The sequence below is a fragment of the Haemaphysalis longicornis genome, unplaced genomic scaffold (genome assembly GCF_048455015.1).
Source record: "Haemaphysalis longicornis isolate Haplotype H1 unplaced genomic scaffold, Haemaphysalis longicornis Haplotype H1 scaffold_12, whole genome shotgun sequence".
Lineage (NCBI taxonomy): Eukaryota > Metazoa > Arthropoda > Arachnida > Ixodida > Ixodidae > Haemaphysalis > Haemaphysalis longicornis.
The window spans coordinates 112677741-112702230 of NW_027526225.1; the positions used below are offsets into that span (position 1 = coordinate 112677741).

The 24490-nt window shown below is 47.7% G+C and overlaps 3 protein-coding genes across 5 annotated transcripts in view; 1 reads left to right on the forward strand and 2 right to left on the reverse strand.

Annotated features, from left to right (window-relative positions):
* Positions 1–69: 69 nt before the first annotated feature.
* Positions 70–3579, reverse strand: LOC144161787 (uncharacterized). The gene is made up of 2 exons (XM_077692388.1): positions 3122–3579; positions 70–924 (listed from the first exon to the last, which is right to left on the reverse strand). Exons 1-2 carry the CDS (start codon positions 3386–3388, stop codon positions 70–72), a joined length of 1122 nt encoding a protein of 373 aa, XP_077548514.1. The 5' UTR covers positions 3389–3579.
* A 5352-nt stretch (positions 3580–8931) lies between these two features.
* Positions 8932–24490, reverse strand: part of Cdc50 (cell cycle control protein 50A) — a 50879-nt gene continuing 35320 nt past the window's right edge. For all 3 annotated transcript variants that reach the window (XM_077694189.1, XM_077694191.1, XM_077694190.1), the window contains exons 2-9: positions 24078–24298; positions 23526–23659; positions 23305–23439; positions 20774–20966; positions 17724–17852; positions 16289–16495; positions 14474–14639; positions 8932–10439 (exon numbers count right to left, since the gene is read on the reverse strand). In XM_077694189.1, the coding sequence (XP_077550315.1) occupies positions 10397–10439; positions 14474–14639; positions 16289–16495; positions 17724–17852; positions 20774–20966; positions 23305–23439; positions 23526–23659; positions 24078–24298 (1228 nt within the window). In that variant the 3' untranslated portion in view covers positions 8932–10396. The remainder of the gene's footprint in view (positions 10440–14473; positions 14640–16288; positions 16496–17723; positions 17853–20773; positions 20967–23304; positions 23440–23525; positions 23660–24077; positions 24299–24490) is intronic.
* Mmy (UDP-N-acetylglucosamine pyrophosphorylase mmy) overlaps positions 24179–24490 on the forward strand; it is a 78543-nt gene continuing 78231 nt past the window's right edge. Inside the window, exon 1 of the mRNA XM_077694186.1 lies at positions 24179–24318. The gene's annotated coding sequence lies outside the window, so the exon portion shown is untranslated. The remainder of the gene's footprint in view (positions 24319–24490) is intronic.

Consider the following 24490-nt stretch of genomic DNA (forward strand, 5'->3'; position numbering starts at 1 on the left):
CACTGACAAATGTCCGTATGCGGACAGCTTCTGCTGTTCCACCTAGCGTTCACTCGAATGCAGGCAGTGTTACACGGGTGCATTCTGTCCACGGACCCGAGCGGCGAGTCCGTTTAGGAATTCGAAAGGTTCGAACTCTTCGATAAGCTCGACCTCGTAGAAGTCTCGCACCCAGGCGAACACGCCGTAGCAGAGGACGAAGTACACGAGTATGAAGAAGACCGATATGGCAGCGGCGAGCTTTTTTTTCTGGACAGACGTGCGAAAGAGGTACCAGGGCGCGGCGTCAATGTCCGTCTGTGTCCCCATGGACATGAGCACCGCACCTGTCGTCTGCGACTGCCTGTCGCGGGAAGCTTTGCGACTCGTCTGCACCGACCGGTCCACAGATGGCTTGGCTTCTAGCTTCGACTCTGGCTCCTCAGCCTTCGTCTGCGCGCTCGCATCTGCCGCCACAGTCACGGTTTGAGTCGACTTGGAGTTGCTCTCCGAAGCTCCGGTCGGTTCGAGCATGTCGACCTCGGCGGGAATGGCGGATGGGCCCGAATTCTTCCGGTCGTCGGCCTCAGTCTTCTGTTCCAGGCGCGCCTGGCTTGGCACGAGGTTTGGACGCTCCAGTTCCTTGTAGTTTCCGCCTTTCGCCGCTGGACTGAGGCTTGTCTGGCTGCGCGGGCGAGCCAGGCCCTTGTTGTGGCCGCTGGCTTCAGTTCCTTGGACCGCGCCCGCAGGAAGGTCGGATGGATCAACGGCCATGGGGATGTATCCGACGCCCTCGTTGACAGCACCTATAAGCCGATGCTCCCCGTCTAACGTTGACTGCCGATGCACGAGCTCGTTCTCGATGGCCGAGGCTGCGCGGTCGATGGCTCCGAGTTCGTTCTTCACCTCCGGGAGGTCTCCCACGCGTTCGCCGGCAGCCCTGACCTGCGGGATTACAACGGTCCAGTAACTCGCTGCACAACGCGCTCGAGTTTCGATGTGGGCGAGCAAAGAGGAGAGAGGAATAAAGTTTAGTGAAACTGAAACTAGACACGGGGGTTGGTCTGCAGCGCTATACTTCCTTCTGATAAATCCGCTTTTTCATTCGCACTCGAACGTTACAGGAAAGTCTTAGCAGAGTTTGGGGTTTGGTCTATTCTAGCTGGTCTGTGGGGCAGACACAAAGTCACAATCAAAGTCAAAGGCCACTTGGGCATTCATTGCCGCGATGATGGCTGTTAACGCCCCTCTGAGTGTTGTGCCGTCATTGCTGGGCACGCCAATCATAAGTCAGGAGAAATCATTGAGGCGGCTGAGATAGCACGCCGACCGTCCGTGGCCCTATCTGAGAAGGAGATTGGCTACATGAAAGGGGTGTGGCACCTACCATGCATAGCCAATTTTTCGTGCTGCCTCTTTTGAAGTCACATCCTTGAGCGATTCATTTTAGGTGCGCGGAGTACCTTATTTATTTGTCGCCGCTACAGAAATCGCGTCGCTTCGTCGCAAGTGTGAACGGGCCTTAACTCCACCGAATTCGGCCGCCACGAAAAGCCACCCCCAAAAGCATGCTTACCTGTCCGCGCATTCTAGAGGGTAATGAGCGGCTGCAGTTCAGTCTATTGCTGAATTCTGCACTCACACTGAAGAACAAGATAGCGTGGTTTGTTGCGTATAGTGATTCAGCGACGGCCACCCGCCGCGGTGGCTCATTTTGCTGCGTCCGTTCCAGGATGGCATATAGGCAAGAAGTTAAAAGCACCCGTTGTTCATTACCGAATCGCTTTTTCGTGGAAAACACCAGCCATGCTGGTCAGTTTTAAATTAACCCGCCACGGTGCCTAAGGCGTTGCGCTACTGAGCATGAGGACGCGGGTTCGATTCCCGGCCGCTTTTCTGATGGAGGCGAAAAGCGAAAACGCCCGTGTGTTCGAGATTTCGGCGCACGTTAAAGATCCCGAAGTCGTCAAAATTAATCCGGAGCGCTCCAGTACGGCACGCCTCATTACCTGTGTAGTTTCGGCGCCACAATCAATCAATCAATCATTCATTCAGCGACGGTCAGCGTGTCGATTGACAGGGCAGACCTGTTCGGAATGCGTTGTACGGCATATGCTTGTCGTCCACACTTTTTTCGGAACTTGCACCGTAATTTAGATGACCTCAAAGTCCGTGCCATTTTCATCGTCATCATCGGAAACGAGGTTTGCATGTACACCTATGCTACGCTGAAGGTATTGTTACGAGACAATAAAGAAGTGGGCAGTGGCACACTGCGGAGGCCGACAGAAAACGACGATATTCTGAGTGTGGCAAGACCGAGCTCGGTGTTCGTTCGTGCTATCATGGATGCCATTAAATCACCACCTCGTCTACCATGGTTCGTCTCATCTTCATTCTGCCGCCGTGCGACAATATCAAAATAGTTTAATTGGCTAGGGAAGCTAAGGTACGTTGGCTGCTACGCTGAAGCGTATAGCAAAACATGGCGGGCGCAGAATTCGGCTGCAAGAAAAGCTATCGCATGAGTAATTGCTAAACGTTCGTGTAATCGACTGTCGTCTTTTAACAGTGCAGCTGCGTTTTTTTAGGCATGTGGTGGACGGCTGGGGCGGGTTAGCTTTCTAGATGCGACACTGGGCACTGATTAGAGAGCTCATTCTCAGTGATGTTTCAGCTCGGAACGTGGCCTCGAAACTCTTCGAGGATCCTTGGAACCTGATCATGCTGAGAGTTACTGCATATGCTCCCGTAGGGAGTATGACCATGTAGTAACTCCAGCTAGAGTTACTGCACGTACAAACTCCCTATGGGGGCATATACAGTAACAGCCACACCGTCAAAAGAGTTTGAGCTGCTTACACCCAGCGACAAAAGTTTCTAGGCCGTAAGTTCAACGGTCAAAGTCAACCTCTTGCTGCCTGATGGCTCAGCGCTTTATTAGTTTTGTATTCGTCAGCGAGGCTTCGGAGCTTTCTTTCCTCCACGCGTCGAGACATCATCATCTCATCTTCGTCATCGTCATCTTAGGTTATCGAAATCGCGTCCTGGAAACTTACGCCGCCGGGTTTACGCACGGGAACAGCGAGCTTTGCGTAGCCAAAGCGCGCAGCTCGACGAGGTTGGCGGACCAGCTGCTTACCTGGTCAGACTCCCGGAGGGGCTTCCAGACGGAGCCGTCGTCGAGTCGAAAGGCGCCCTCGTCTTCAGCCGCGGCGGCGTCCTTCAGCATGCGGCCGAGCAGCTCGGGCAGATGCAGGGACCCCGGCGGGGAGGCAGCGACTCCATCCTCGTCATCGCGGGCCGACGACGACTGCTGGAGGCGCCGGCGAGACATGCCTACCGCGGCGGCGAGCGCGAGGCGCAGCACTATGGTACAAGCAAGCAGCGACGGCGGCCACAACACCATGCCCCGCCGCCCTCACGGGCAGAGCGGAGCGCAGGAGCTCGGCTGCATGCGGGGTTCGGCCCGCCGCTGCTGCTGGTCGCCTCGAGGGGCTGCCGCCGGCCACGGCGCGAGCGGCGCGCGCATTCCAAAGTGATGACGATGTTCATCGCCAAAGGGTGAAGGGCATGCAGTGAGGGGACGGCCGGCCGCCAGTGAGGTGGGCGTGTGACACGTCCGGGATTATTTTATTTGCACAACGTTGGCTCTGGAGGCGGAGGGAAAACTGGTGCGCCGATTGTTCAAACCAGCTTCTTTCTTCTCTTTCTCGAACGCCCCCGTTCTTCTTCTTCTTCTTCAGCTTGGAGGATGGAGTTACGAGATTAGCCGAACTACATTTCACGTGCGTGACAATATAGTCTCTCTTGTCCCAATCCAGTGGGCAGTCCAGGACTGCTTTAGCAGTGGGAACTCTAGCAAAACCGTACGAAGCTGCTCTAAAGCACTTCTGGGCAGTCCAAAATGGCAAATCATAAGTTAATGGTTAGGTCTTCTTGCACTTCTAAAGATGTCTTAACGGATCAGCCTGTGGACCAATGTGCTGACGGTACCACGTATATGTGGACTGAGCTAGAGGCAGGAAAGGGGATGTATTAACAGTCTTCTGAGGCAAAAGGCTATAAAAGAGCAGCTGGACAGTGGATCTCCTCAGGACAACCTCCTCTCTGTCATTCCTTTCATCATAAAAATGTGCTTCTCTCTCTGTGCCCTGCTGTCTCTGGATGATGATGGCCCACACAAAATGGCACACTAGGAGGATTTGCCAAGGAGAAATTTGGTCCAAACTCAATTAGCAAATCGGATCTTCCATTTGCCAGCACCATTTGTGTTCTTTTCTTCATCTGTAACCCATACCCACAGTTAAAGCATTGACCATAAGCAAAAATGGAGGGAAATTGACCGTTTCGGTGACACAGTGGCTAGCAAGCTAGCTTGACGGTCAACTCTGATGCAGTCCAATTCCATCCAAGCAAATTACGCACTCAGCCCCTAGCCTGCAATGTGCCTTAGCAACCACAGTGTCCACAATAGTGTGCACCGTGCGTACATCACCTGGCGGCAATGGGGTCTAGAGCAGCGCTGCACACATTTAACTGGAGAGATTCTAAATTATTCACTCATTCTTTAGTGTTTTCTAGCAACAGCAGCATCCACAGTGAAGCGCAGCTGTCGCCTCCGGCTCTTGGTGTTCACAAAAAATATGGCTTCTGTGGCCCAGCGGTTAGTGTGCTTGCTTGATGATCAAGAATTCATGATTCGAAACCGACCAGGGGAAGAAAAGGTTTTTTAGACCGTCGATACAGAGGATGAGTCACCAGGTTCTGTGCACCACAAAATTGTAGAGCAAGTAAGGACGTTTCACAATGTAGTGGCGGCAACATTATGAGCTTCAGCGGTGCCATGTGACATCAGAGATGAAACACAACCGTGCATCTGGGCTTGTCATCGCCGCCCTGTATTGCTGGGTTTACGCACCAGAAATAAACGTAGGAGGTCACAGCATACCAAGTCCACGGCTCCTTTCTACAACAGTAAAATCAGCATAAACACGTGGCCACGTGAATGCATAGGAACGCCCGTCAGTACGTCCAACAAAACAGGTGAAAAAAAAACTGCTTGCTAGAGAACCCTTAATCTGCTGCCACTGTGAAGAACAGGTATTACACCCAATGGAACTACACAGGCCGTTCGTCCCTTAGGGTCTGTAATACAGACATTAGCACCTTATGCTTGCTTCTGTCATAAGCCGCTCATCAAATGAGACACACATGCCCAAATTCCCTCATGTGTCTGCTCCCCTCCCCGGAAGCTTCAGGCTGGGGTGGCCTGCACATGATCAATCACCGAAGACTCGGGGACTTACACCAGAAGATCCAGGAACCTGTCCCAAATGCCTGGCTTTGGTGGCCAAGGTGGATGGTGGACGTGCCCAAGCACCACGTCTGCTCACTCAGTGAAGCTAGCTTCCGGTTTTACAAATGGAAGGGGCCAAGATGGGGCAATATCTGATTTTATCTATCTCGATACGAGGAAAAGTGAAAGCACCAGGCATATTTCTCCACCTTTTGAGTGTCGCACTTATTGGTAATTAACATAAGTTGTTACTTACAGGGGTGAGACAGCTAAATCTGTTTTGGGAGCAGTTTTTGGAGCAGCGAAATTTCGATTTTGTAGCAGAAGAACCTTGATTTGGAGCAGAAGAACGACATTTATTATGTCACCTTAGGAGCCTAAAATATCGAATTTTTGGCAACTTGAAGGGGAAAACTGCACTTTTTAATCGGTTTCGAACGTGCATAACACTGAAACAGCCTTTCAATAAAGTTTTTTCTACCGGAGCATCACAAGGTACGAACTGCACTACCTTTTTACAAACCATTTTTTTTTTACTTCTTAGACTCTGCGCATAGACAGCATAGAGTGCCGTCGAAGATATTGGATTGAAAACCTAAGCAATCGTAAGGCATTTTTATTATCATGTGGATCCCGAAATTAATATTTTTGTAATCCCATACTCGCCCTTATGCACAAGAGTAGAGAGCCCCGGCAAAAGTTGCGCAAAGCGAGGGTCACTGGCAGTCGTCGCACCCCACCAGCCCTCCCATTTCAATCCCCAAGGTGCACGTTCACTACGATCGTAATTTCAGTAACGGTGGTATGTTTAGCCACCTTTCTTTTGGTATTATTTCACTTCAGATAGATGAACCATTACCTCTAACGTGCAATAATATCTCGTCCCGCTATCGGACACTGCTTGAACATTTTGCGGCGATGTAGCCTCCACCACTTCGGCAGTGTCGATCGCCCCATTCCCGCGGCTCACGAGCTCGCTGTCAAAGGCAGCAATAACTCAGCGTTTTGTAACACTGCAATGAGTCCGAAATTTCATTTCAAGCACGCACTGCTCCTCACACTCAAGGCCGAAACATGGCGAATTCGCGGGCATCACGTTGTTTTTGATGAACTCCCGTCTTTCCAGTCGCGCAACTTCCCCCAACAACTCAAACGACTAAATGCAAACCCAGCCACCCCCATAACCAAAATCACGGCAGAAATCTACGAAGAGCACTCTGCCTGAACCCCGAGCAACTTCTTCGCCCGGCGGCCATGTTTTCCAATCTTCACCACACCAAGATGGCGGCGCCCAGTTATGCCGTTCCGGAGATACGGCGCTCCGAAAATTGCTGTTTTTTCATCAACTTGCACAAGCAGTTTGTCGCCTCCGTACACAGAAGTAATTTTTCTGCAGGAATTTGCAATGGCTTTCGATGGGAAAACATTAAAAACTCACAAAATATAACATGTGCAACCCGACATGGTCATTTTTGAAAAAATTGTCTCGGGGACAATTTTATGCGGGTTTTTTATTGAATAATCAATCAATTAAACCTTTACAAACAGCGTCACCTTGGGGCTCCTGAAAAATTATGCCGTCAGAAAGCATTTTTCCCCACTGAAACTGACGGGAGCGTTAAAGGGACAGACAACCGATTTTTGCCGCGTATATGTTCTCTAGCTCATATTAAAGCAGGCGTTTTATATAGCCCGGTAACCACAAGCAATTTCTAAACAAACTGGCGGAAATAATTTTAATTTGGCAGCAAACTTCCTGAAAACGGAAGGGTGGCGGTTCGTAGTGTCGAAACTTGGCACTACAATATGTGTCCCTGTCACGTGACCTGCAAACCTAGCAGCTACTGTAACTGCCTAAATGTTTATTTACGTATTGGAAACCTTTTAACACAAGTATTTGTACAAACTTAAATTGTATATGTATTTTTTAGCATTATTTTGAAATTTTTTTAAACACGCCGCCCGCCGCCGCTGGGTTGCTCTCAGTGTGGCTAACTGAGTCTCCATTCCCAGAATCAACGGCAGCGTTCAGTAAACAGACCCAGTGAAGGAGCTTTGACGATTCTGCCTGAGGCAGAGGCGTTTTTTCTGCCAAAATATTTGATTTCACTTTCCAAATACGCCAACGGCCCAACGGCAGCTTAAAAAAAAAAAAAAAAAAAAAACGTCGCGCCCGGGGAGAATCGAACTTCCCGCCTCCACAACGTGAAGCCAGATTCTACCTATCGTCTATCCCAACAGATGGCGCATTCGTGCAAAATAGACTGTTGCATTAAAAAGACACATAAAGGAACAGGAAAGCCTGCGATTCAAACTTTTTTAGCTGGGAACAAGTTTTTAAATAGTGTTTTTTATTTCGCATACAGACAAAAGTATGTTGCCGAGCTACTCCATGTCATGGTTGCCAGCATTAGTTTTGGGAGGGACACATACGGTTCGTAGATAAAAAAATTCTATTTAAAAAGTTCTAGGGCGTTATCAGCAAAACCGTTTCTCGTCAAGGTGCTTTAAGTGATTCCCTTTCATTTGGGATAGAGAATATATACTCGACAAAAATCGGTTGTCTGTCCCTTTAAAATCCTTGGCTCTCGGGCTGTTTTGGAGCAGTTTGGCGCAATTTTTGCAATTTTCAAGCTTTTGGAGCAGCCTGGCGCAGCAAAACCAATTTGTATCAAAACTGCGCAATATGCGCAGCTGTCTCACCCCTGTACTTAGCAGCAGCGAGCCTCGTTTAAATGGTAGGTGCTTGATCGTATTAATTAGTAGTTCATTACTCACTAGTAGGAACTGTCTAGTAACGTACGTTTGTTGAACAGAAACAAGGTTTGTCTGCATGCCAGGAGCTTTTATTAATACCTTTTTTGTTACAGTCAAACCTTGTTATAACAAAGTAGTATTGGGACAGTAATTTAGTTTGTTATATCCAATATTCGTTGTAACAGTATCGCTAAAAATCGGTTCAAACCAATCGGCAATCTGTTGCCCGCAAAAAATCCTCGATACAAAAACGCGTTATTTTAATCTTTTAACCTACTATAAACAACGTAACCCATATCTTTCTCCTTGTGGCACTTCAAGCTCAATGAACCAGAACACGAAACTGGATATTGCAACAGAACAAACATCATTTAAACAAGACAGGCCTGCATTCCTTTTTTGGGGGGGGAAGGATGTGATCTTTGTCTGGTGGCTACTCACAGCACTGAGCAGGATGTAGTTTCCCAGTGTCCACGAACAAAGCGGCCTTTTCTACTACTGCCGTTTTGGATGCCGGGGGTTGTTCCAAGTAGCTCTCAGCCTACTGGTCAAATATTTCTTCATTATATCCGATAGTGCGCGCGACTTTCACAGTTTCACTTTCGCTATAAAAGAATAAGTGTCATTGAAATGAAGTGGGGCCAACCAAAGTTTGTATTTAGTTCGCTATAGCCCATAATTCGCTAAATCAGTGTTTGTTATAACCAGGTTCAACTGTACTAAGCACTCTTGACCAATTAGCACCCATTTGCAACATGAATCCTTACTCTAGCTTTTTATGTCTGGTGTCATGCTTGTGAATCTATATGGTTTTCCTCTGCCTGTAAAATTTTTTGTTTCACTTGGAAAGCCCGCATTGAAAGAAAACAGAGAACGCACCGAAGAACAAGCACAAGTTCTGTAAAGAAACAGGCCGTTTATTGTGTCTGCGAAATAAATTACAGGGTATTTACAAGAATCAACAAGTACAAAAAAAGAAAAGCAACTTTAACAACGAAATTGCATCAAGCCGTAACTAACCTCTGCACACTGAACTCCCGGTAGTACAAGCAGTAGAAAAACTCGACTCTATGCAAAACCCACGTGAAGTACTTTATGCCTGCATGCACAGTGGAAAAAAAAAAGATGGATTGCCAAAACACGTGACTAGAGGTTGCTGCCACCACTCTCTCGACAAAGCACACCAAAAGCGTGCGAGTTGTGCAACTAAATTCACTCCTTGCGATTCCGACCGAGAGGCAACAGAGAACCGATGCTTGGCCATTGTCACACGCTTCTCTCTGCTCTTACTAGATATTTAAAAATATCACACGAAGCTAAGCCAAGGCCAACTAAGCTTTTGTGCGCACATACCGTTACACAATTCGCAAACTACTGGAAACATACTAACACACTTGACAGCAATTTTTGAAGGCAATCACATGAGCGTCAATCTCAACCTATAGGCCACAATAACAAGGAACAGCAGTGCAGTTTCGGATATTCCGCTGCTACAGCAACACAAAACGAGCTAAAATGAAAAAGAAAGAGAGATTGGAATATTTCCGTTGCAATAGGCCACAAAGAAATGCGTTCTCTTACACCGAATTTCTGCTGGTTTGCACTGCTTCGATGTTAGGCTAAAGGTTAGCACAAATAGTGGTGCCAAATCTCTCCACCAGCATTTGTCTCCATCAAGCACACAAGAAGACATCAAACATTCAAATTAACCTGACGTGCTTCGGCACATCGTGTAACGCTAATTGTACCTTAATAATCAAACTAGTACACCATGCTTAAAATTGGTGTACCACTCATACTAGAACAAAGCACCAGTGCAGAGCAACAATCTTCTGTGCCACACCTTCACTCTGCTTTAGAAGAGTAACAAAACACTCAAACATAGATGACAATCACCGGATCAACGGGAAGGTTAGCCATATACAGCAAACTTATTCTTCTGCTCCGCTAGTACCTAAAAGTTTCGGGTGCAGCCTTGAGAGGATTACGGTGGCAGTTTTGATTACCGGTCCAAGGACTGCGTCGATCGTTTTGTCGCGTTTCTCTATCAAAACAACAGAGTAGACTTCAAAAGTTACTTCCCTGAAAAAAGCAGGCGGTCCGTAAAAGCCACGCAGATGCGCCCTGATAGTGTTGCGATGGCGGAACCCCACATTCATCATACTTCTTCGTACAAACATCACGAAAGACATGAAAGGTAGCCACACATCACCGTCGAAGGGGAGGAGGGGGGCTTGAATCGAGAATAGGCAGTAAAATGCAGAGTGGTAGTCCGGTGTCGCTTTCGCTGCGAAAGGGCCTGGAGCCCTCGACCAGAGCTGTGGAATGCGTGGACACGCTGACGGCTTCACGTTGTCTCCATCAGTAGGGTGTTCTCTGGGTTATGTTCACCAGGTCGTGTGTGCTGGAAGGTGAATTGCAACACGGTCAGCAAGATGCATTCCGGCAAAGCCACCACACCGCTCCCCGGAGAAAGAAGATGATGTTCCCTGTTCTGAAAGTACTCGCGCCTCCCAGAACCCCAGCAGGTATCTACAAACCATCGGCTGTAGTGCGTAAGAGTTAAAAAGTTGTCCTGAAGTCCCCTCCTCCAATGCTTAGTTCAAGCAACATTCCCCAGCAAGAATTTTGTTATTGCCATCAGTAATAACGAAGTTAGCACAGTCGAACAGGGCGCATCTCTTTCCTTTTCTGCGCCACTTGTAATGCCGTGGAAGTTGCAGCTTAGCGTGGCGACGATTGGCCCGACCAAGCACATCAGCAAACAATGTTGAAAGCATTGATGAACATCTGCTACGTGCGCGATGAAGCTCCCTTCTATAATTACTCGGGAATAATTACTATGACTCTTATGGTTACTTCCCTTCCGTGAAAACAGGTGCTGTGAAATGTCCTGCAAAGTCTGCCATCAAAAAGGAAGTAGTCATTCACTCAAGGAAGTGCAAAGAAATAATTGAAAAATAAATATAGAAGTATTTTCAAAATCTATGTCGACGGGGGAGATTTTACGTATAAAACTAGCTAGTCACCTTAACCCTTTCACTGCCGGGTTTTTATCTGACTGCTCCTCACCCCCTGCCGGGTATTTTTTTTTTTCATGCCGGTTGTGCGGAAATTTTATGCTAGTAATGCAACATGATACTACTACATCTGAAGCAGGGTGGCGAGTTGGGCGAGTTGGTGTACTTGCACCTTGGGGAACAGCGCGAACTAACAGGGACACAATAAGAAAGCAGTGGACAGGACTAGCGCTGACTTTCAACTCAATTTATTGGAAAAGACGTGACTACTTATACATACACAGAATCCTCCTCCCCCGTGGTGTGGGGGAGGAGGATTCTGTGTATGTATAAGTAGTCACGTCTTTTCCAATAAATTGAGTTGAAAGTCAGCGCTAGTCCTGTCCACTTCTTTCTTATTGTGTCCCTGTTAGTTCGCGCTGTTCCCCAAGATGATACTACATCTGAGTCAGAATTCATCAGGAGTTCTTGAATTTCTTCATCCGTCAAAGCGCGGACGACGTGGTGCGCTGACTCGCCATAGCTGCGCTCTGCCGAGACGAAGCGACGCGGGTGCAAAAACGTGCGCTCCATCTGTTGTCTAAAATTTGATTTTAAAGTTCTATGTGTTTAGGTGACCTCTCCATAGATAACGGGACATGACCGCAATTTTTTTTCCGCAAGAGTTGTCTCTGGAGTGGCAGGGAGCGAGTTTAAAAAGCAATACGAGTATACTCGGGAGTAGCAGGGGGTGCGCGTGGGTGGTTTCACGAGTTGTCTCAGTAGTGGTAGTTAAAGGGTTAAGGCCTGAGCTATCGAGTAAGCTGTATACAGACAGTAATAATGAAAGTTCTGAAAAGAAATGTCAGTACCAATCAATGCCAATCATTTGCGCTCCTTCGGGTGTGCCGCAATGGAGATGTCACTTCACGAATTCATGCTACCGAACAGGGGCACAACCAACCAAAACGCCATGATTTGTTCTCATTTGCACACCAAGTGGTTCTTTCATCAACATCTTGCAGACAACCGTGTCACCAGTTTAAAAAAGGCTCCCTCCTCACTGCCACGCCAATACTCCTCGAAGGGGAAAAATTGCCGCTGTGAGGAAAAAGCGATTAGTAGCATGCTCCCACTAAGGCAGAGGTTGCGTTAGCCAACAGTGAGCCTAACGAGTTGGAAGTTAGGGGAGCTTTGCTTGCCGCGGTCTAAAAAATTACACGTGCGCAAAAATCAGGGTCGAGTGGTTTAGAAGGGGGGAGGGGGTGAATTAGTGGCTTTGGGAGGGAGGAGGGGCAATCCCCCCTTATTCCCCATTAAATCCACCACTGCCACAGAGACCAATGAAGATCGACCCCATTGTGTCCGATACAGATGCGGAACGTACAACTATCATATACAACAAATGATCGCATCACAGACGCAAAAATATTTGCACAGAAGCAACTTAGTTGTCTCCAAGCCAGCTGCCGACAGGAGATGGGACATGCAAGGGCTCTAACGAATTGGCTCCATGAGCCCACACAAACGGCCAATGCACCCATATATGACAATGCAACAAGTCATCCCAAAGTCATATCATCACCACTCCCTAGCTTATGCCTTACTTAGCCCATGTGATGTGTCTTTTGGTCACTGCTTAGGTGCTATGGCTCAGACACCCGAAGACTGCTTGTCAGGTTGTTCCCAAGAGAGTGGTGGGGGAAAACAGGTGGCAGAAAGAAACCACATGACAGGGGAGAGCGACTCGCATGGAACGGCCAGTGAGAGCGATGTGCACACAAGGGAGTGCCACTTGCCATGCAACGAGGGTGCAAGACACATTAGATGCACAGATATCGGCACAGCAGCAGCACACAGCCACGAGGAGGCGACCCTGAGTGACTCTGTGGATGCATGCTGTAGTACTACAAGCTGGCTTTTAACAGCCGAGCCTTCTTAAGCTTCAGCTTGGTGCGATAGTGTTAGCAAAGAAGAAGAAAGAAATCTGCGCCGTATGTAAAGGGTGCACCACCGCAGATAGGGTATTATAACAGCGAAGCCAGCTTTTACACCTGCTCGAGTGTGAGCACAAAGGGCATATGTGCACCCCTTACTATGCCATTTCAAAGGGCAGCCCTGCACTGGTGCTGCACTGGTGGCGCACTGGTGGCGCAAGGCTGGAGAAACAGCGGAGCTGGGGGTTGTCCTAGCTTCTTCCCTCCGGGATCAGCTGCCGGTGGCGGGGACTGACCGGAATGGCCTTGTAAAATCGGGCTAAACTTGGCCTCACCCAACACAAGTTTTTCTTTCTTTCATGTTTATCCTCGCTATTTTCTGTCACACACACAAAAAAAGAACGGGTGTGAAGCAACAACTGGTATGCACATCACACGGTATGCAGGTAGCAATCCAAACTTACGAAGTACGAGAGATTGAGCTGTTAGATAAGCATTAGAAAAAAAAGAAGAAAAAAAGAAAAAGAAAGAAGAAAGAAAAATGTCTGAGCTAAAGCATTGCAATGAAAAAGACAAGGACGAAGCGAGGGGTGTGCACATGGTTTGTCCTTGTCTGTGTCAGCGCTACTTTCTCATTGAAAACGTTGTACCAACTAGCCCAAATTGTCACTTTTGTAAGTGAGGCAATGTTTGCATTAATGCATAGTTCATATAAATAGATGTAAGCCTAATGAAACGACTAGGTAGCACATCTGGGTAGCACACCGGTGCAAATTAACGAAAAGCTTTGATTTTTACCCTCGTGCGTACATTATGAATCCCTGAGCCTGCATTCTATCACCAGTTAAAAAGCAAGCTATCCGTGTGCCTAGTATGACAGCGCAAATTCAGCAGGCTTAGTTAGATTTCTTGTACATCAGGCGGAGGCAACGGCACAGTATGGAAGCTTACATCCCTTGGCATAAGTCACAAAACCTGAACCCTCTGTCATTTCGACCACCTGGGGATCTTTAACGTGCGCTGAAATCTCGAAACACACAGGCGTTTTCGCTTTTCGCCTCCATCTTGAAAAGCGGCCACTGCGGCCAAGAATCGAACCAGCGTCTTTGGGCTCAGCAGCGCAACACCTTAGCCACTGAACCACCGCGCGCAGGCATCACTAGAAACAGTGCAAGACATAAAAATCGAAGTGCGCTCATCACTGACAAAGCACAGCAACCAAAAGCAAACCGAAAAGGGTTACAGGCAGCCCAGAAAAGCAAGCAGGAAGCAGTGCAGACGGAAAAGGAGCATGTGCAACACACAGCCGCTTACCAAGAGCACACGTGCAGGCACATGCGCACAGCTCAGGAGGAGGAGGAGGAGAAGGCACGAAGCTAAAGTCGAGCGAGGCCGTTTTAGGCATGGGAGCATGCGGAAGGCTCGGCTCGAAAGTTCCACCACCAGAGAGAGCGCAGCAGCAGCAGGGCGACAGAGGGGGGGAGGAGATGGTGCAGACGCACTTCTTTCCAAACTTGTTGTGGATGACGAGGAAGACGAAGGCCAGCGCCAGGCACAGGCTTCCCACGGCGATGTAGGCGATGCCCAGGAAGGGGTTTCGGCCGCCCAGCCACGACGTGTTGGACAGGATGATGCGCTTGCTGCCCTTGAACGGCAGCACGGGGTAGCCTGGGCAACAGGCGCTCAGGAAAAGGGCCGCTGTCCGCAGGAAAAGGCACTCCTGACGTGCCTTTGCGTCGCGAGACAGGCTCGCAGAAGCACGCTAAACTTGCGGATGGCTTCTAAAGGTATGTGAACTGTGAAGTACCGAGTAATTACAACTGATCGATTGTTAGCGGTATCCCCTTTGTAGCACGGCGATGACGTGTGTCGTCTCTCAAAAGAATCCACCAATGTTTAAGCCTAGCGCAGCTATTAATGGCATGCCAAAATTAAATTTTGCGTGTTGCACGTCGTAGCAGTGCCAGGCTATAGCTACGATTATTGTGTGAAATCACCAGTGAGTGATTTTTCACGACTCTAATCACCAGTGAGCGATTTTCTATTGCACCGCAGTAATCTCTTTACTGCATCGTTCCTGCTTGCCAGTAGTGGCCGCCCCACTACAATTAAACATTTAATGTGCCAAGGCTACATTGCTTTGAATGAACTTGCGCTGCCTTGACTGGCATGGTTTTTTTCCCACAACTGCGAGATGAAAATAATAAACTGTGTTTTAAAATTAAGCAATTTCTCGCCTTTCTTAGGGCACACCAACGATGAACAATATACTTAATGCACAGTGCTTAAACACGCCACTGTAAACACGCAAACATAAACACAGCTACAATGCTAGCTCCTCAGAAGTGCTCAGGAAACATAAAATGAGCCTTCTTCTCTCCACCTGCAGCACACACCCACTGTAGGTTAAAAACACAGCCGTAAATGAGAACTTGCTTTCTTACAGGACAAGCACCACATTTTTATTACTGGTGCCGTGAACAGAGCTCTTATTGCATGTTCAGTTTTGTCGAGTAGCAACCTCCATGTCCAACACAAGCAAGAAACCTTACATTTTACTCTAGCATGTTCAATTTCCTTGAAAAGAACTTTTTTCTCTCAAAAATATTAGAGTCAACAATATGGGTGCTGTGAATTTCAGCATCAGCTAGAGTTGGTTATTGATTAAAAGTGATTGATTGAGATGACAGCTTGCAATCAACTGATATCACTTGTTTGATTAGCTGGTTCAATGGGGCAGTCTATCTCTGTGCGTACGTCCTGCTCTACCTATGTGTACTCGTACACTGGGCCACACCCCTGGGTAGGCCATACCTATGCATGGGCCATACCTTCACACGGGCCGTGCACTGATCCATACCTACCTGTAAACTGGGCCAATACACCCATTTTTCCGCTAACGGTGCCCACCATGAGTGCAGTAATCCAGGCACTGTTTCACGGCCGAGACCGTAAAGCCCGAAATGGAAGCTGCCTTCCTAGTAATTGTGTGCATATTTGTGTTTTGTAGTGCAAGGGGCAGCAAAGGACAAAGAATGCAATTTTCAAAGATAATAGGTCAAACTAATGGACGGTTACGCAGCTACATATCACGAGTTGGACGTGATGCAATTTCAAAGTTATTTGTGGGCACATTAAAGGACGAAGGTGGTAACGGCAGATGATACTAAAAACGGCATTGCAATCACGGGGACAGAAGTGATGCGATTAAAAGTAATTCGAGGGTGTACAGGGCCCCAACAACTGAGAGTGTGGCCAGGACGGTGGGTGACAGCACCGAAGCGATGCTCGCATCGAAGCGACGCAGCCAAGGATACGGTACTGGATCTCCAGGTCGTAGTCGCCCTTGGGCAGGGAGCTGACGAAGAACTCGCGTGAGTGGTCCACGCGCCCGTACAGCTTGCGGAAGGTGGGCAGAGCGGCCGTGCGCATCCACACGATCAGGGACTCGTTCTCGAAGCCGCCCACCTGCTCCACCGGCAGGGGCCAGTTCGGGGGCTTGGTGGTCCCGTTGAAGTTCATGCCTGCCGCCAGGGGGGAACAGGGGTCCAATCAACACGCAAGGCTCGGGCAACCAGCATGAGCACAAACTTACGAAACTTTCTTTTTTTTAGGTGCAGGGTACCTTAGGACCGCACAATTTCCGTCCGCATCCGTGCGCATAGCATTTACAATCGCAAAAAATCACACAAGCGCCGGCAGGATTGGAGCTTGTGTCTGGTAGAACAGACAGAGTTAGTGTCAGTCGTCTTACCCATTGGGCTACGACCGTGAGCTAGTGCCCGAGAGTGAAACGGCTTACTCCCTCGCCTGTAACAGTGCGGAGTACCTTAGGGCCCCGCAATGTCGGTCCGCATCCATCCGTGCGCACACCACCATCAAGCAAAAATCAAGCGAAATTCGATTTGAGCCGTGATGCAGTTTAATTTTCGATTAATCAAGGTGCAACTCACGGCTCAAATCGAATGTCACTCGGGGCGCAACTTCGATGTCATTTCGAGTCCCCGTACTCCACACCCTCACCTACATCCAGGGAGTGGAGATGCTGCCATTTTTTTTTTCCATTCTCAAAGTGCGGACAAAAATTCTGACAACTCATGTCTGAGCCTGCCCCTCCACTCCTACAAATAGCAGACGTTGCTTTGCAGCTGTGTGGTCTCCATCCACTGCTCTTCACCTCTACTCCTCACGCAGGTATAAAACAAAATTGAAGCCTTTTAAAGAACTCAGTGAGAGTGTTTGATTCGTTTGAACTCACTGCTACCAGGAGTAAACAGGTGTTCATTTTGCCGCAGGTTGTTGCAGACAGTCACGTATTCTGAACTATAAAGCTGAGCAAACTGCAGTGACAAATCTTCAACGTGACACGAGTTACGTTACCCTAGAACAAGTCACTAGTCACCATCCTGCTGTGTTCTGCAGAGAATATATTCTGAATGCCGAAACATGACTTTAAGCCCCACTCTATGCATTGTTGTCCCTCTTACGTCCTGCTTAGTGACGATACGTGAAGGCGTAGCAAAGTTGGAGAGACTCCTACCAAACATAGAGTTCACTAAAAGAAAGTTTTCAGAGTACCGCTGACAAATCAGAAGCTCTGTACCGGCTGGTACGCAGTGCTGAAGCAACCACACATAGCGCAAACTCGGATGTGTCTGGCAAGTGTCAGATAGCTGTGCTGTTGGAGCACTGGGGAAACAGAGTGCCGTACTTTAGGACAAAGCCGGCCTGGCGACCTTTGACCTCACACACCTGGGGGGTTCTTGAACTTGACCCTGCGGTCGGTGGGCCAGGCGATCTTGTCGAACAGCAGCTGCACCGTGGTGGGGTCCTCAACAGGGCCCGGCTCCGGCTGGTGCCGGTACCTCAGGGTCAGCGTGTCTGCAAAGCGCGACACCACGGCTCACTACTCGGGAGTTGTCCCAGTTTTAAAGACGACAGCCTTTCTTGGGCTACTTAAACGCAGAAATTTTGGTCTGTCTGTCTGTGACGTGATTCAGCCACCTGGCCAAAGTAAAATATAAGCTGCTCAATAGTCATATACTCACTGCAAAATCTAAACGTCTAAGTCCGGTGTTAATGTTCATACTTGCCAACATTGTTGAACAAGAACAAGACATTGTACAAATGTAAAGCAGAAAATCAATACATGAGTGATATTTGCAGTGTTCCTTTATTAAAACAATTCATGGTTGCTTGGTTTTTGCGATAGCAAATGAAAGACTACATCAACTGCAGAAAACCGTTCTCTGCCGTTGCCCGCGCTACCTGGCAGCATTTTAAAAAATCAAATGGCAATAGCAACGAAAGGTTCCTCTAGATAGGTTTCGTGTTCCGTCTAGAACGCTCGTGGAGTAGGGCAACAGGGTTCTATAAACGTTGTAGTCGGGTTCCTCGATTAACGCGTCTCCGCCATACGGCAGCGCTGGCATCGAGGCACCCGACTTGGAGCAGTAGAACGTGGTAAATTTAAATTGACTTGAGCAAACCTCTAGCGTGTTATCTTGGGAGGAATGAGAGGGGAGATGAACAGCATGAGAGGTGAGCGGGAAAGAGAAGGGAGGCATTTGCTTGCCGAGGGCGCCAGTCGACTATCGTTTTGCGACAAAACTTGCAACGAAAGGAGCAGACACGCGGCCAATTTTTTCTACCTCTCCACAGTTGCATTTGACCGGGGGTGACAGGTGTTCATTTTCTCCCCTCTACAAAAGCATTTTCCCATAAAGAGGGAAAACATTTGGGTGCATCAGTGACACAGCTGCACGAGAATGCAAAAGTTGCCCGTTTAAATGACACCGAAACAGTCAGACGAAATGCTAGGAGAACAGCTTGTTTGACAGCAAAGCTCTCGGTGCCACTTTCACCAGGGGATGTGATCCTGGTGAAATTAGCACTAATGTCACCAACCACACATACAAGTTAGCCGCAAGTTCAGCAGTGTTTTCATCCACTCCTTACTAACCCGAGGCAAGGACTGAAAAGGAGTGAACCTGCTTTTTGTCAACTTTAGTGTCGTTAATAGAGAGTAGAATGACCATCACTGCCTACAGTGGTTTGCCCATGTGCCATTGGCCGACAACAGCAGATAGTTTCGGCTTTCAGACAAAACTAGAATGTAGAAGCCTTGCTAAGGGTTTGATGTAAGTGTTAATTTTTGTACCTCAGCTATTGCCTAAAGTGACTGAGTGCTAATGAAATTTGATTTCAGTCTATCTTTTTTTCAGATTTCCCCAAATTTCGTTTCATTTTTTTATTTTCTAGCTACCTATATGTCATTCTGCTACACTGCAAAAGTGCAAAGGAACGCAAGCAGCCAGCATGCTTGAACTTTGGATGGGCAAACAAATGTACGCGCTGAGACAACAGCGTTGAATATCAGACCAATGCTTTTTTGCTAAGATTAATTGCGATACTTACGATATCAACTGCCGCTCTGCAATAATAACGTTGCTGCAAAGCAATAAAAAGACACTGGCACTATCCTCCTTGCCGACACAGTGAAAAAGTGTTGTTTCATTTCTCCATTTTGTTGCACTCCTATTAAAGGCATTTCTAGACATGTTATTCTATTTATTCGATGCTTCCCCACCCGGACAACCGAAACTAAAAGAATTAAAGTTATGTAGAAGTGCTAGCATATGCTCTGCATAACTATACAAATGATTCCAAGTGAGAATTGGCCAGGTACAATGACTCTAAAGCAGCCCTGTGGAGAGTACGGGATAAACAGCGGTTTCAAATGTAGCATTACCTTACTAAAGCATTCAAGAAAGCAGGCTAAAACGAAGAGGGAATAAATGTCTTGTTTTTCCCTCAGTTATCAGGGAAGCTACCACTAATTTTTTAAAGCCTGCAACCAGCAATTAAACTTCCTAATTGCAGATTCATACCTGCCAGGTTCGCTGAGATGGCAACGGGGAGATCCGTTGACGGGGGGGGGGGGGGGGGGGGGGGGGTAGAAAAACAAATAGTAGCAACAGAAGGGAATATGTTACACCCATTTTTAGTTTAGTTACAACAGAGTAGGAACTGAAATGTTTCGTCCAAGCTACTAATAAGCTGCACCACTGGTAAGTTGCTAAATCTGCGATGTGGCTGACACCGCTCATTTCAGGAAGTCCTGGGAATGCTGTCGAGCGGAACAATATTTGCCCCCCTCACCAAAAGAACGTGACTGAGGATTGTGACAAGGAATACTTGCAACTGGGTGCGATTTTTTTTTACTATGCTGAACTGCCTCTCGCATTCAGCTTTGTTGTAGTACCGACCGGTTCAACATCGGTGCATCACCGACTACTTTCTAAGGTCTTCGCTGATAACTATGTCAATTGGTGTAGGATTGGATTTCATTGTCAAGTCGCTCTGGCACAATCTCGTCCGACTGGGAGAGAAATTAGGCCAAACATGGGTGCGTTTCTGGATGATTTTTGTTTTGGTCGTACAATCATACAAAACTATTAGAATTCGGGAGTCTCCCGGATGATTCAAGAGTCTCCCGGATGATTTGGAAAACCTGACAGGTATGCAGATTGTCTCCAACAAGTAAAATAAGACAAGACAGTTTTTCATCAACTTCAGCTTAACGCAGAGTTACACTGCACACATCTGAATGAAAGCGGCATATTTCTATGCTTGGTACACTGACATGGGTGGTGTTGATTTTTGTAGGCTTACGGTGGATATGTCGACTTCTTGAGACTGGAAATGGCTGGAGAGAGCAAGAACACAACAGGTTGTGCCACAACTTTCGTCACGGTTAACTTAAAAAAGAAGTAATTAACTGAATGGGAAGAACCACCAACCATTGAAGATGCTGTTCGCAATGGCACCGCAAGGTGCGATGACCAAGCCTGTCTTGGGATCTTGCGCAAAAGGCTCGCAGTCGAGGTTCGTCTGGAGGGGCTTGCCCAGAAGCTGAGTGTCGTCCCGGGACTTCACGTACCTCCGGTGGTTCTGGTAGAAGTTCGTCAGGCCGTAGTACACGTAGACCTCCGACTGCGGTGCAAACATGAGCGTGGTTTAAATAGACCATGCAGACAAAACACAAGTCTGGTTCATTCGAAAGATTGCCTCGTTAGAATCATACTGACACTAGTTTTAATGGACACTCCGCTCAAATAAGCTATATCATTAAGAAAAAAGGGAATGGCCATGTGACCCACTAGCTCATTTCCCGCAACAGAAACTATGATGTCATACGTGCCCAGCTGTGCGATTGGCTGAGGCCGGCAAAAGCAAACGCAAATTAGGCAGAGCTTATAAGCTTGCCGAACGAGATATTGACACTGATATGTAATGCATATTCATTTTACAGCAGTAAGAATGGTGTGGTAAACAGTGAAAGTTATGAAAAAACACGTAAGCATAGAAGTGCCGATGCGCACTGCTGTTGGTACTGGGCACACTATGCTTGTTTTAGCTGCACAGCAGCCCGCCGCTTCGGAGTTGTCTCACACGACACTGGCCGATTGGCATAAGTGACGTCTTACGTGGCCATGTTTGTCGTGGATACCCCACGTTTCATGTTTCCGCAGTAACAAAACCAATCCAGGTGCAAATACGGTCAAAAACAAAGCAAAAGCAAACAACAGTCCGTGGACGAGTATGGTAGTGCCATCTGGGACGACTGACAGCAAACAAGGCTGCAAAACCCAAATGACGCAGTGGAAGTTCGTTTGTATACGTGCACCTATGCTTTCATTGCTGATGTCACGAAAACACACAATTTTGTGGGAAATCAAAATTCTAACCTAAACTGATTAATTTCTTAGTGAATACGGCATCATTTGCTGCCGGACAAGTGCTGGGGGAACTATAAAACACGAAATCTTTCGAATAAAACAAACTTGTATTTTGTCTGCATGGCCCCTTTAAAGATGCACTGAAGGCAACCAGCAAGTTGGTTTCAAAATAAAACCTGACCTTCCCATAGTCATTTTAGTATTGATTCTGTGCCAAAAAATGCCTTAATTGCTGAGAAATCGCTAATCAAACGATACAAACAGCGACTGCAGTCACTGTTTGTGTTGCAATAAACTGGAAGGAAGTGAGACAGCAGTGACGTATAGCAGTATAGGAGCAACAGAACACAACGCTACCATGTATCGAGCGGTTTGGTCAGTTTTGGGTCAAATCAGTTGTGCTTTCCCAACTCCCACGTCCTTCGCAGCTCTGGGCCACTACGCAGAACGTTCCTTCATGGGGCCTGTGACGCTTTGTTGAAGGAAAAGATATTGTCCCTTTGAGGCCACACGAATGCTGGCGTCAAACTAACCGCTCTCTTGTGTAGCTTGCACGCTTTACTCGAAAAGCAGTACCGCCACCCCAAATATGGACGAGTAGATGCATCAAGTAGCGCCACGAAAGACGTTGCACACGCCAGACGATTCAAGTTTCACGGTATAGCCAGTGGCGGCGGCACCTGTCTTCACGTTTTTGCAATTTTCTACCTCATTTAAAAAAAAAGCTACGCGTGAGAGTGGCATATTCGTGTTCCCGGCAAGCTAATCTATCGATTTACAGCAACTTGTATTTTGACTGCAGTGTTTAAAAAGGCACAAATGGGAGCCGCTGACATCACCAAACTATAATGTTAACATTTTTTTTTTCAGGAAGTTTTCATGCATTTCAGCATGTGAGAAGTTCAAAGGTGCTATTTCCCACACACCAATGTCCTCGTCGATTTCTTGGCATTGGTTGTGGTGCTGCACACACATTCAAATCTTTCAAATCTGTACGGTGGCACTGAATGTACACCTGTCACATTCAAGATCGCATTTTGTTGCATTCAAGACATGTACAGATGCTTTTGGCACATTTAGGTTCAACCTTAGTTGTCACCCCTTGGCTGCGAAATCACTCCAGTGTCTCATTCACTGAGACTGGCAGACCCAATACAGCATCGTTACTGGGAGCGCTTAAAGTGATTTTGGCTCTACAGCAAATAGTCGATGACAACATTATATTCGAGTTCAAAACCTGCACTGAAACAACACCTGAACTGAGTTACTTTTGATTAATAAATGTCCACCAACTCCCCCTCGAAGATGCCAATAAAAACGATATTATGCGAACTAATTAACAGTAAAACGAGTTGTTTGTCATAAAGTCTAATGACGATGTTTTTTTTTTCAATATGTTATGCAATTATGATAGGAAATAGTCGATGTGGGACGGAATGGTAACTACAAGCTACTGTTTCAAGTTGTACGTAATTATCCACCAGAAAAAAAAATAATTGGGACAGGGGCGTCCTATAAAAATATTTATGCGACATGACTACGCTGTCATTAAATTAGTACCAAACTAGAAATGCTTTGTCTCGGGCTCTGACCTTGAAATCTTCGGGCAGTGTTATTCTCTCCAAGCAGGTGCACGTCTTCCTGATGTCGGCCTGGATGACGGATGCGCAAGTGACGTTCTTGCCCTTCTCCTTGCACTCTGTGTAATCAAACTGGAACTCCTGAACCTGTAAGACGGTTCCACGAATCGGCATTAGGCATAAGACCGTGGCAGCGTAGCGGCTACTCGAAGCTCAAACGCTGCGACCATTACCTCGTTGGACGAAACTAGAAGACCGATTCCTATGGGGACGAATGCAAGGCCTATGACGAAAAAAGTCGGCAGCACGGTGCCAGCCGTCAGAATCGGCTGCCATGCTGATAACCGCTGCTGCTTGAAAGCGCTGCCTGAAATAAGAAACGCGCGTAAACATACCTGTAAGTATACTGATCGGCGAAACTGTATCAAAGCCACAAATAAGGCACGTATGGCCGATAAGGTTGTTAGAACCGTTGCAACAATTTTTGTCGCCGCTTACTATACTTCACACGTCTCCGCTGTTAACCGTGCTTCCGGTAATGCAGGATAAGTGAGTTGTTCTTTTCTGTTGCAATCGAGGCATGCAAACCTTAACGCAAACGCAGCTATCTCGCTTGCGGAAAACGGGAATTCACGCCCAGGTCAACCGTACACGAAGTTAGCGGAACCGCTTTGAAGCTACAAAAGGTATCTCTTTGGTACCCATGTTTCAAGGCAGGTCTTTTACGACGAGCATCTGATAATGAGTCGATCAATCACACCGAAAAGACAAATAAATAAGCTCACTCGAAGGTTTCTTGCTTTTGCGCTCGGGGTTCGACATCTTCCTCCCTCCACGGCGCCGGATGTTGACCGTGTTGATGGTGACGTCAAGGGGACCACGTGACAAGAACGGGTCGTGACAGCTTCCGGCGGCGGCGGGCGTCCCTTCGGAGAGCTCGTCTGCCGCGGCGAGCGTGGCTTTTTGCGGAGGCCCCAATGGAAAGGAAGGCGTCGTCTGACGGGTTCTACACGAGAAACGGAATAGGTGGGTGTTTCAGTTCCTGCCGCGATTATCGCCAATTGTTCCGCAGTGGCAGTGACTCCAAGCAGTCGCGCGGGATTGATGGCCGTTCCAGCTAACCGGCGGGCAGGGTTGGGGTGCTTTAATTCTCGCCGGCTGGTCGACCGCCGGCAACTAACCTCAGTGTCAGCGTTGA